We start from the raw sequence: 12,390 nt of genomic DNA on the forward strand, positions 1-12,390 counted from the left end.
TCTTTATTTGACATAGTATAACTGTGGGGACTGGTTTAGCTCACTTGGCTAGACAGCTGGTTCATGATGCAGAACAAGGCTCCCAGCGTGGGTTCAATTCCCATAGGCTGAGGTTATGCAGGCCCACCTGCTCAACCTTGTCCTTCGCCTGAGATGTGGTGATCTTCATGTTAAGTTACCACCAGTCAGCTCTCCCCCTCCAAGGGGAAAGCAGCCTATGGTCACCTGGGACTATGACAACTGTACCATACCTTTTGTATCTTGTTGTCTCCCAAATCTGTCTCACCCACTTTTTCCCATTGACTTTCAAATGTAGGAACATAAGGCAACTTGGCCCTCTGATGTCTTGCTCCCATTGATGTACTGTCAAGCTTTTTATTTTTAAAGGGCTGTACAATATGTTGTTTGCCAAATGGACTGTTGACTGAACTCGACGAACTCATAATCAAAGTACTACTGCAGAACTTAAGCATTGTGATGAGGGAAAAGTGTGCTTTACATTATAAAATGTAGATATTTATATATTTGTAGGATATATCTGATGGAAAGGAATTACACACAAACTTGCAAGGCAGTACATTATAAAACAATTTGCATTTTTGTAAAGCATGCTATTTATAGATTTTACTATACACATGGTGACACAGACGGAGTTTATTGTGATCAAAGTATTGTAATATGTGAGATTAGGTGTTTTTTCTGATGATAGAGTGGTTTGTCCCAAATTCAATAATTCCAGGACCAAGCTTTTGTGAAATTGAAAATTAAGAAAAAGCAGAGATTGTTTATTGGCACTGCCTTTTCCTGGAGATTTGAACATGATGTCTGATGCACACTACCAACACACACACAAATGAGGTACAGATGAAGAAAAAAAGCTGCTATTGCAATTTGGAACAATTTTTGTACCTTTCATAGCTGGTCTCTAGCAACTTTGAAGTGATGCTTTAGCTAGAGTGGAGATCTTGCAAAAGCAGAGGATTCTCAATAAGTTGCGAGGCTTCTTGTTGTTGAATTGCCAGGAAATTGACACCCAGGTAAACCTGAAGTTGCAACAGGTTGAGGGAAGAATCCATCTCCCACTTTAAAGTTATATTATTTTGCCTGCGCAGTTGTTTTGCAGCTGGTTTGATGGCTTCCGTGGTATTTCTGATGGTGTCTATTTTAGAACAGCTTCTGCTGTTATATTTTAAAAGTAGATAACAAACATAGCTGCCGTAGCCATATGACCTGTTCCAAGTCCAAAGTCCTATTCCAAATATGATGGTGTGTTAGACCAGTAAACATTGTGTTGTGGCTTTTCATGCCCTCAAAGTTTCAAATCACCATGGTATTCGAGTTTGGGGCATGGAACCATCACAATACAATGAAAGGTCGATGAAATCCATTTTGTATTCATCTAGCATCCATTCGTTTTCATATCTCCATTGTCCTTTCTATTGGCGGTTCATCCTTAATAAAAGGGATGTATGAATTTCACAAATGTCTTGTGATTTGTCCATATTTTAATTAGGTCTTAGCTAATTAGACTGTGGGAGAAAACCGGAGCACCCAGGTACGGGGAGAAAGTGCAAACTCCACACAGTCACCTGAGGCCGAAATTGAACCTGGGTCCCTGACGCTGTGAGACAGCAGTACTAACCACTGTGCTACTTTCTTTGAGTTGGTTTTCGCCTGACTTGCAGTGCTTTTTGTATTTGTGTAATATGTTTTCGTTCAGGGAATAAACCTGAATTTCACACTGATCCTTTATCTCCTGTCATTTAAATACCTGGCTTGGAGGCTAACTGGAATGATATTTGGTCTCCATGGGTTAAATTGTGGGGGGAGATTACACAAATTTGGTTGTATTTTTTGTAAATGAGATGTTTGCGTGATTTGATTAAAGTTTTCAAGATATTTAGAGAAATTGTTCGGTAGATGGAGAAAAACCTTTCCCACTGGATGGGGAATCTGAGATGATTAGGTATAGTCTAAAACTTGGATTAAGGTTCAGGAATGATATGAGGGAATGAAAGAAGTTCGAATTTTGGAATTCTCTTCCACAAATGACAGTTAATGCTGCATTAATTGTTAATTTTAATTTTGTGATTGATGGATTTCTGTTAACCCAAGGCATTATGGAGCAAAAGTGAATATATAGAGTTTGCTTACAGATCAGTCAAGACTTTATTGAACTGAGGAATTGGCTCAAGGAGCAAAATAGCCTACTTTAGTTTCTATGTTCCTAAGTTTCTGCTCGATTGTGAAGTTTTTTTCAGTGTAATTTGTACAAAATTGGCAAAACCCGTGCCAAAGCTTGTGGAATTTTAAGCGCAACTTAGCTTAAGTGCAAAGGTTTCTCCAGTTCTGAAGAAGCCAAATGGACTTGAAATGTTCACTTAGTTTCTCTCTCCACAGGTCGTGCCAGACCTGCTGAGTTTAATCAGTATTTTCTGTTTTTATTTAAGATTTCTAGTATCTACATTATTTTGCTTTTACTCATTTTAAATGCTGCTTTTTGTGATAAACCCGTTGTCAGCTGTATTGCTTAAACTGAACTGCAATATATCCTGGAAACCTTTTTTTAAACGCAGCCACATTTTTGTTTTAAATTGCTTTCTGAATACTATCCATTTGTGCAGCTTCATGGCAAGTTTTAAGTTTGGTAATACACAAATGGAGTTGAGCAGGAACTAAAGCTAAATAAACATGTCCCTAAACCCGCGGAATTTTCGGCACAACTTCAGTTTGGATTGCTGATTGATAGCATCCAAAGCAGAAAATCTAACTCCCCCGTACAGTGAATTAGTTCAGGATTAATTCATCCCTTATTTAATTTTTCTCTCTCCTTTCCCAGCTTCAAGAAAATCAGGATGAAATCGAAAATATGATGAATGCCATTTTTAAAGGAGTGTTTGTACATCGATATCGGTAAGAGCTTCTAGTTGTGCACTTTTGCACGCTGTGGCCTGCAGCAAAGAGAAATTCTGCCATGTGTGTTGGATTGTTTGACTGTGATCGTGTTTTTTTCCCCCTCAGTGACGCAATCTCTGAGATAAGAGCAGTCTGCATTGAAGAGATAGGGGTATGGATGAAAATGTATAGCGATGCCTTCTTAAATGACAGTTATTTGAAGTATGTGGGGTGGACCATGCATGATAAGGTAATTAGATCATTGTTTTTGTAAATGTTTAATGTGCAGATGTGTAGGAACTATAGAACTTGCTTGAATTTTTCTTTTCATGATCTTGTCTATGTACAGTGTATTTGAACACCAGATCTTACCAATTCATGATTACATGTCTGTAGAATTTTGGATTCTGGAGTGGGGATGTCAGGAGGAGTGATGTACATTATTTTGCAGAACATATCCTATTAATTTTCCTGGTGGTGAGAAAATACTTTTTCTCCCTTCGCACCCACCTGCCACCCCTTCGTATTCCAGTTATATGCTCAGATTTTGTGCTTTGTTTTTCAGCAAGGGGAAGTGAGGCTAAAATGTTTAACAGCCCTGCAAGGTCTATATTACAACAGAGAGCTCATTCCTAAACTTGAACTTTTTACAAGTCGTTTCAAGGTTAGTTCATTTTAATTTGTGTATTGCTGGATTCATGAATCTAGATTAGTAAATTGTATCTTGTGGTTGTTGGTATGTGTAAAATAAAAACCTATTAGTGACATGCACTTTCAGTCAACAAAACCTTTCTCACTGTTTTTCTGCACTATTCTGTTAATTTTTTTCGCTGTTAGAAATTATTGATGCTCATAACGGTAAATGCTTATATACTACCATACTGTACTCGGTGCTTATCATCCATTTGCCTAACTTCTCACCTGAACTCCAAAGAATTGAATGAAAAACTGAATAAAACTTCTCAAACAATGTATATTTAACAATGTTAATCTGAAATATGTACATCATTGTCCTTTCATGCTCCGCATTCAGTGCTGAAAGATACCAGTGTCTCACACAATGCTCCCAAGATCATGTTGCCTTCCGTACAGTGCTGACATTACTTTGGCACAACTCTTCATGTCACTGCCAAAATGTTGCTTTCTCTTATGTGCCCATTTAATTCCCCAGTAAGTCAGCAAGCCAGTGCTGCCAAATCCAAGGTTCTTTCCTTTGTTTAAACCACGGTGTGGTGCTATAAAAGTTAATATTCTTCTTGCCGATCGCCACTGTGGCTTCATATTCCTGCCTGTAATCTACCCTAATTGCCTATCTTCTTGTGTACAGATCTTAGTAAAAGCTCTGGTAAAAATTCAAATATGAATAGTTAATAATCAAGATCCCTTATTTCTGTTCAATAAGACAAATGAGCATCATGTCTGCTCCGCCATTCAATCATGGCTGATATTTTTCTCATCCCCATTCTCCTGCCTTCTCCCCATAACCCCTGATCCCCTTATTAATCAAAAACCTATATATATCTGTCTTAAAGACACTCAGTGATTTGGCCTTCACAGCCTTCTGCGGCAAAGAGTTCCACAGATTTACCACCCTCCGGCTGAAGAAATTCCTCCTCATCTCTGTTTTAAAGGATCGTACCCTTTAGGCTGAGATTGTGTCCTCTGCTTCTAGTTTTTCCTACAAGTGGAAATATCCTCTCCACGCCCACTCTATCCATGCATCGCAGTATCCTGTAAGTTTCAATAAGATCCCCCCTCATCCTTCTAAACTCCAAGTACAGACCCAGAGCCCTCAACCGTTCCTCATACGACAAGTTCTTCTGCAGCCCCCGATTCCTCAATACTACCTGTCCCTCTATAGATCTTTGTCTCAGCTGCAAACTGAACAACAGTGGCTTCAGTAGCTTCTTCAAACTTCATTCAAAAAAAGGTGTGAAAATAAATTCAGCAACTATAGTCGAGTCATTTTAACCTTGGTGGTGGGAAATCGAATAGAAATGATAATGGGCAAAAATTTGACGGTCACTTTGAACAAGATTAGATTAATTAAGGAAAGATAACACTGATTTGTTCAAGGTAACTCGTGCTGAACTCATTTGATTGTTTTTTTTGACGTAACAGTTAATTTGATGTAACAGTTAATGAGGATCATGTTGTTCATGTGGTTATATATAGACTTAATTTGATAAGGTGCCACCTAATAGGCTGCCAGCAATTTTGAACAGTAAGAAGTCGTACAACACTGGGCTAAAGTCCAACATGTTTGTTTCAAACACTAGCTTTCGGAGCACTGCCCCTTCCTCAGGTGATTCATGTACCTTGTTGGACTTTAATCTGGTGTTGTAAGACTTCTTACTGTGCTCACCCCAGTTCAATGCCGACATCTCCATATCATGGCTACCATCAACACAGCAATTTTAGGGTAGCACGGTGGCCTAGTGGTTAGCACAACCGCCTCACGGCGCTGAGGTCCCAGGTTCGATCCCGGCTCTGGGTCACTGTCCGTGTGGAGTTTGCATATTCTCTCCGTGTCTGCGTGGGTTTCGCCCCCACAACCCAAAAATGTGCAGAGTAGGTGGATTGGCCACGCTAAATTGCCCCTTAATTGGAAAAAATAATTGGGTAATCTAAATTTATAAAAAAAAACACAGCAATTTTGAAGCCCATGAAATGAAAGCAACAGTGGCAATATGAATACAAAGTTGACTGAGTGTCAGGAAATTGAGTCGAGGTAAATGACTGTTTTTAGGTCTGTTTTGAGGTTGTGCAATGCTGTTTCCCAGGGATCACAACGAGCCCCACTGCTTTTCTTTATAAACTAATGACTTTGGAGTGTATAGGCCAAAATTTCAAAACTTGCAAATGGTACAAAATAATATGAACTGTGAGGAAGACGCTGATAAGAGTTCAAGAGGACAGAGGTTGGTGGAATGTGCAGATGAGTGGCAGATGGAATTTAAGGTTGGAAAATGTGAAGTGATTCATTTTGATGGGAAGAATTATCAAAGGTACTGTGCCATAATGGGTGCAGGAACGGAGGGACCTGGGATTTCTGTAGAACAATCATTGAAGGCGGCAGGGCAGGTTTAGAAAGTAGTTTAAAAGGTATATGGGATCCTGGGCTTGATAAATAAAGGCAAATAAACGTTAAAAAAAAACAAAGAAGTTACAACAAATCTTTTTAAAACATTGGTTCAGCCTCAACTGGAATATTATGTCCAGTTCTGGGTACTGCAGATTAGAAAACAGGTTTTTAGAGGAGGTTCAGCAAATATTTGAGACTAATTTCAGGGCTGAGGGACTTTGTTTCAGGGATAGATTGGTGAAGCTGGAGTTCTTTCATAGAATAGAATCCCGACAATGGGCAGATGGAGGCCATTTGGCCTATTAAGTGTGCATTGACTCTCTGAAAAAAGCACCCCAATGCAGGCCCATTCTCGCACCGTATTCCTGTAACCCCACCTAACGTTGGACACTAAGGGGCAATTTAGCAGGCAAATCCACCTAACCTGTACATCTTTGGACTGTGGGAAGAAACCGGAGCACCTAGAGGAAACCCACATAAACATGGGGAGAACGTACAAACTCTACACGAACCCAGTTCCCTGGTGATCTGAGATAGCAGTGCTAACCGCCTTCCTTGAGAAAGAAAGTTAAGAGGAGATTTGGTATAAGTTCATGAAGGATCGACACAGAGTAAATTGAGAGAAATTGTTGGCTTTGAATGATGGGTCGAGAACCAGAGGGGACAGTGACATGAGAAAACATGTTTTTAAGCAGCAAATGGTTAGGTCTAGAATGGACTGCCTGAGAGGGTGGTAGAAACAGATTCAAAAGGGATTGGATAAGCATCTGAACATTAAAAATGAAGATTTTTAAAAAAATTGCTTGGTTGTGGGGAAAGGGGAGGGAGGGGTGAAACGAGCTGAATTGCTCTTGCAAATGGCGGCCTCCTGTGAAGTAACAATTCTATGATTCTATGGTTTTCGCAGAAGAGCAGTCACTGAAATTAGGCCCCAAAATAATGCTAAAAATCCTAAAATGTCCTGTCATAAAATTGGAGTTGGACACATTTGATTCCCACAATCTAATTTGCATACCATTCAAAATCTTGTGATTGTGAATGCTATAAAGGTAGATTTTTGAAAAGAAACTTGTATAGTAATGTTGATAGTGTGATAATAAATTAGCTACTAGTCTTTAATGACTAGCTGATGTCTGTGAAAATGGTAAATAGTTGGAACATTCATCTACAGTGACTGCCCAGAGCTAGATATTGAAGACTTAATTCTCAAATAACCTGTAGTGAAAGCTACTCATGTAACTTCTTTTGAGACTTGTCTATATTAATAAACTATATTTTCTTTTTAGGATAGAATTGTTTCCATGACTCTAGATAAAGAATATGAAGTTGCTGTGCAAGCAATAAAGCTTCTTACTCTTGTTCTGCAGTAAGTAGCAGTTGTTATATTTTTCTTCACCAAGTTTGGTCATGTGGCCTATCAGAATCTTTTATCGGTAATCGGATGTTGATAATATTCTGGCATTTGAAATGCATCCTTTCACTGACTCCATCGGGTTGGAAAATTTCAGAATCCATTTCATGCTCATCAGATAAACTAGCCGTTTATATATGTCTCATACATTGTCTTTTGTATCCCATATAGAATGCATTTTTTTACGGGGCAGCATGGTGGCGCAAGCGGTTAGCACAGTCGCCTCACGGTGCCGAGGTGCCAGGTTCGATCCTGGCTCTGGGTCACTGTCCATGTGGAGTTTGCACATTCTCCCCGCGTTTGCGTGGGTTTCGCCCCCACAACCCAAAAAGATGTGCATGGTAGGTGGATTGGCCATGCTAAATTGGACCTTAATTGGAAAAAATTAATTGGATACTCAAAATTTATTTTAAAAAATATATATATTTCTTTACGACTTGGAAATAACCCTGAATTATTCTATTCTTGTCAAGTTAGTTATGTCAGTCTTGCCATTACACTTGAATCATACCCATCTCTATTTATTATACAAATGCTTGCCTTTTATTGAGTCTTCCAAGGTAAAGTAGCATTGTGCATACAACTCCGTTCTGCTTTGAGCCCATTCAGTTTTTGCTTATTGGTTATTATGTTGTTTCATGTAAGCAGAATCAATTCAAGTTTCAAAATGCTTTCTGAAGCTATCCCTTTATTGATATCTCAGGACTTGCTCTACTCACTAGGCAGCATGGTAGCATAGTGGTTAGCACAGTTGCTACGCAGCGCCAGGGTTCTGGGTTCAATTGAAAATGAAAAAAATGAAATGAAAATCGCTTATTGTCACGAGTAGGCTTCAAATGAAGTTACTGTGAAAAGCCCCTAGTCGCCACATTCCGGCGCCTGTTCGGGGAGGCTGTTACGGGAATCGAACCATGCTGCTGGCCTGCTTGGTCTGCTTTTAAAGCCAGCGATTTAGCCCAGTGTGCTAAACAGCCCCTCTTGGGCTGCTCAATGGGGCAGCTAGGGGATTTTCTCAGTAACTTCATTGCAGTGTTAATGGAAGCCTACTTATGACACTAATAAAGATTATCATTATTATTCAACTGAACTGTATCGTCTTACGTATTGTAAAAGCCGTCCACGCGTTCTAATTATGCACGCCACACACATGCTTGAGATTTCTATTTCTCTCTCTCTCTCTCCCAGGCCCTAACCAGTTCTGTTCTTCAAACCCTCAGTACTACCCATTGCAACCTCCTCTCCGATATCCCACATTGCTAAACCTCTGTACTTTAAATGCACAGTCAAACTTTCGAACAGTCATATGCAAAATCATTCATGCAAATAATTTTATATTCATGGGAACTATGGGCTGGGTTTTGTGGCGTCAATATGCAGCCCAAGACTGGATTTTTGGATTCTCAGTGCCCCAAGTTTCACCAGTGCAGGGTACCTCCATACACCCTCCTGGCCCTTCATAGCTTCCATGACAACCTATGTACCTCCATACGTGCACACACCCATATACCCTCCATGTCAACCGAGGCCCCTCCACGCACACCCCCATGATGCCTTGTACCCGTCATGCCAACTTCTGTCACTTTTGTGTCCATTCACCCAGTATAAACTCCGTACAGAACCACTGAACCCTAGAGAACCATAGAATCTCTGCAGTGCAGAAGGAGGCCATTCAAGCCCATCAGGTCTGCACCGACCCTTGGACAGAGCATCTTACTTTAGCCCACGCCTCCACCCTACCCCCCCAAACCCCTTCCTAACTTTTTCGACACTAAGTGGAAATTTTGTGTGGCCAATCCATCTAACCTGCACATCTTCGGACTGTGGGAGGAAACCGGAGCACACGGAGGAAACCCACGCATACACTGGGAGGAAGTGCAAACTCCAGACAGATAGTAATTCGAGGCTGGAATTGAACCTGGACCTTGGAGCTATGAGGCAGCAGTGCGCTAACCACTGTGCCACCGTGCTGTTTAAACAAAATATGAAGAAAAAGGAAACAGTCATAGCATTCTACTTTCTTTGAAGAAAATGCTTTTTCTCCAGCATTTAAATAATGTAATTCATCTAGACCATTTGAAGTATCAATAGCTGGAACTGCAAGCACTGATACATATTTCTCTTGCGTAAATAAAAACGGTGCCATGAATACAATAGGTCGCAGAGAAAGAGCTGTCATTGAAGCATTGGTTTCCCCTGGAGCTTTTTGTATCGCCGATCAATGCCTGGTCTCTCAGCAAAGCCTCATTGTGCACTCTTGGCTGAGGCATCCATTGGTCTGTTTGAAAAATGCACCAAATACACCATTGCTTGACTGCTAACTGTTTCTCTGTCCACAAGGGCGCTGCAGTGGCACCGTGGTTAGCACTGCTGCCTCAAAGCATTGGGACCCAGGTTCGATTTCGACCTTAGGTGACGATCTGTGTGGAGTATGCTGGTTATCCCCTTGTCTGCGTATGTTTCTCCGGGTGTACCCGTTTCCTCGCACATTCCAAAGATGTGCAGGCTCGGTGGATTGGCCACGTCAAAAGAACAAATGAGGCTACAGGGATCGGTGTAGGGTAGGGTGTAATTTTGGTGGATCGGTGCAGACTTGGTGGACCAAATGGAATCGTGCACTGTAAGGATTCTATGATTCTATAAGATAGAGGTATGAAGTACTTGCAGTGATTGATACTTTAGAGAGTCCAGATGATTGATACTTTCGATGGCTATATTAAAAGCAATTATTCTGTGTAGGATGTTATGAATGAATTGCTTTTTTAAAAATGTGAATGCAGTCTTTGGGGGAAAAAAAACTTTTTCATATATGCTGTTTCACTATAAGGTTCAGTGGTTCTGTACAGTTTGTATACCAGGTCAATGGGTATGGAGATTATGGGCAATACGGGGGCTGGGTAGAAGGGCAGAGTTTGACATGGAGGGCATGAGGAATCATGGAGGGTGGTTGAGGTTGGGAGGGGTGTGGGGGGGGGGGGGGGGCACGGGTTAGCATGGGAAGTATGTGGGTGAAGGCTTTTTTGTTTATTTAAGTCCCAGAGCACTGAGGTGGGTCTTTCAACCAGTCTGCATTGGCATTTGGCAGCCCTGTAGCTCCAGAAGGATGTACAGAGCCGGGAAATTTCCCATATCCTGCCGCCTACCTTTAGGATGAAATGCAGCCCCATTTGTGCTATTTTTGTGCATGCTACATGTGCATAGAATTACATAGCATATACAGCATTGAAACAGGCTAATCCTACCTAGTCTTTGCTGTATTCATTCTCACACTGGATCTCATCCCATTGCATTGCCTCACTTCCTCTTTGCAGCACACTTTTCCATTTTCCTCTTATGTATGATTTCCTTTTGGCAGCATCTAAATGTCATGATAGGGAGATGCTAGGAACTTGGGTCCAAGATGTAGAAGGCAATTTGAGGGTTAAAAGGACTGCTAGGAGCAGCTTCAGAAGGTTAGGCACAGCCTGAGTTACCTTGTCCCATTCACACTTAACCTCATTAATGGGAATACACAGGATGATCCATTCAAGATTTATTGTCATTTGGGACAACCTTGTAGGACCAGTCATCAGCCCATCACAGAGTTTGATGACCGATATGTCAATGGAATGTTAGTTGCATATAAATGGCATAGCTATGTTCTTTCGTATGAACTGGAGTGGGCAATCAGCCAAGATAACGAGAATAGATTCAAGTCTGACCATCTCAGGTGACAACCTTTGTTTGTAGGGGTGGACAGAGCTTAGAAAGAGGAAATGCTGTTTGGTATAGTTACATGGAAGGCTGTAGAATCGACCAGAGAGGTCATGAAAGTTGCCACCGAGGCAGACTTGGAAAAAAGATTCTGAACAAATGTCCCGAACGAAGTAAAAGTGCTTCGTTAATGCAAATATTGTCTTTGTGTGTTTGTAAAAGTGGAACAAGGGCTTTTTTATATTATCATTCCAGGAACGAATCGCTCTTTCTGCGCTACATTAAATCTTAAAAAAGTTATGGCCTCTCGTCCTACCTCTTAATCTCTGTTCAGGACTGACCAGGCGGCCATAACAAATTTGAACCATTCTCTGGTGGTGAGTTCTACATTCTAGCTTCACCCCCATTGAGTGAAGTCATTTTCCCTAATTACTCTATTAGATTTAACAGTAACCAGTAATTCTCTCCAAATCCACTTGTTTAACTTGTTCATTATTTTAAAGTCCTGCTATCAGGTCATCTCTAACTTTTCTTTTTTTTTAAATGAAAAAAAACCCAACCTGCATTCATCTTTAGTTTTCTTCCCCATGCCTCATTGCATATGAAACAGACGGAGCACATGCTTACATCCATTTTTATGGCTAGGTTTTCCTGGAACAGGTCACCAATCTCATCAGAGGCTACAGCTTGAGGGATCACTCTTCATTAAACATGCATGATCAAGATACTCCCCCACTTGTGTCTGCCATAGGTGCATTGGAAGGATTTATAGCCAACCTGCATTGCAACTATATATATTTTTTTATTGATTTAATTCTAGTTCCCTTTATTTGTAAACTGGAATTACGTGAGGACTTCTAAAAATACAGTTTTGTTCCGTTAAGTTTTAATTAACTTCTCCAACATATACTTAAACATGGTTTTCATTCTTAACAGCATCTCAAATGTACCACCACAATAATAGATAGCTAAACAACCATAGCAAAATTGCATAAAATCAAGTAATTTCAGCCAAAAGCAGTATTAACTCTTGCATTTTTCATTAATTAAATAGTTTGGTTTATTCAGTGTGAACCATAGCTCAGTTGTGGCACTTTCACCGCTCGAGTTTGAAGGCTATGTTCAAGCCCATCCTCAGAAACTGGAGCACAGAATCTAGGATGGCACTCCATTGTTCAAGACGCCATCTTTTGAATGAGACGAGAAGTTGAGGCCTTGTAGCCCCTTAAGTTGTATGTTTTCAGAAAAAAAAACATGTTACCATGTCTGAACTGTTTACCAACATTGTAATAGCGATTGCATTGAAAAG

General features: G+C 40.5%; 1 protein-coding gene across 9 annotated transcripts in view; it reads left to right on the forward strand.

Moving 5' to 3' along the window:
- Window positions 1–12,390, forward strand: part of stag2b (stromal antigen 2b) — a 246,641-nt gene that overhangs the window by 147,187 nt on the left and 87,064 nt on the right. For all 9 annotated transcript variants that reach the window (XM_038774985.1, XM_038774992.1, XM_038774990.1 and 6 more), the window contains 4 exons: window positions 2,840–2,913; window positions 3,022–3,145; window positions 3,461–3,559; window positions 7,267–7,346. In XM_038774985.1, coding sequence (XP_038630913.1) covers window positions 2,840–2,913; window positions 3,022–3,145; window positions 3,461–3,559; window positions 7,267–7,346 — 377 coding nt within the window. The remainder of the gene's footprint in view (window positions 1–2,839; window positions 2,914–3,021; window positions 3,146–3,460; window positions 3,560–7,266; window positions 7,347–12,390) is intronic.

The sequence above is a fragment of the Scyliorhinus canicula genome, chromosome 17 (assembly GCF_902713615.1).
Source record: "Scyliorhinus canicula chromosome 17, sScyCan1.1, whole genome shotgun sequence".
Taxonomy (NCBI): Eukaryota; Metazoa; Chordata; class Chondrichthyes; order Carcharhiniformes; family Scyliorhinidae; genus Scyliorhinus; species Scyliorhinus canicula.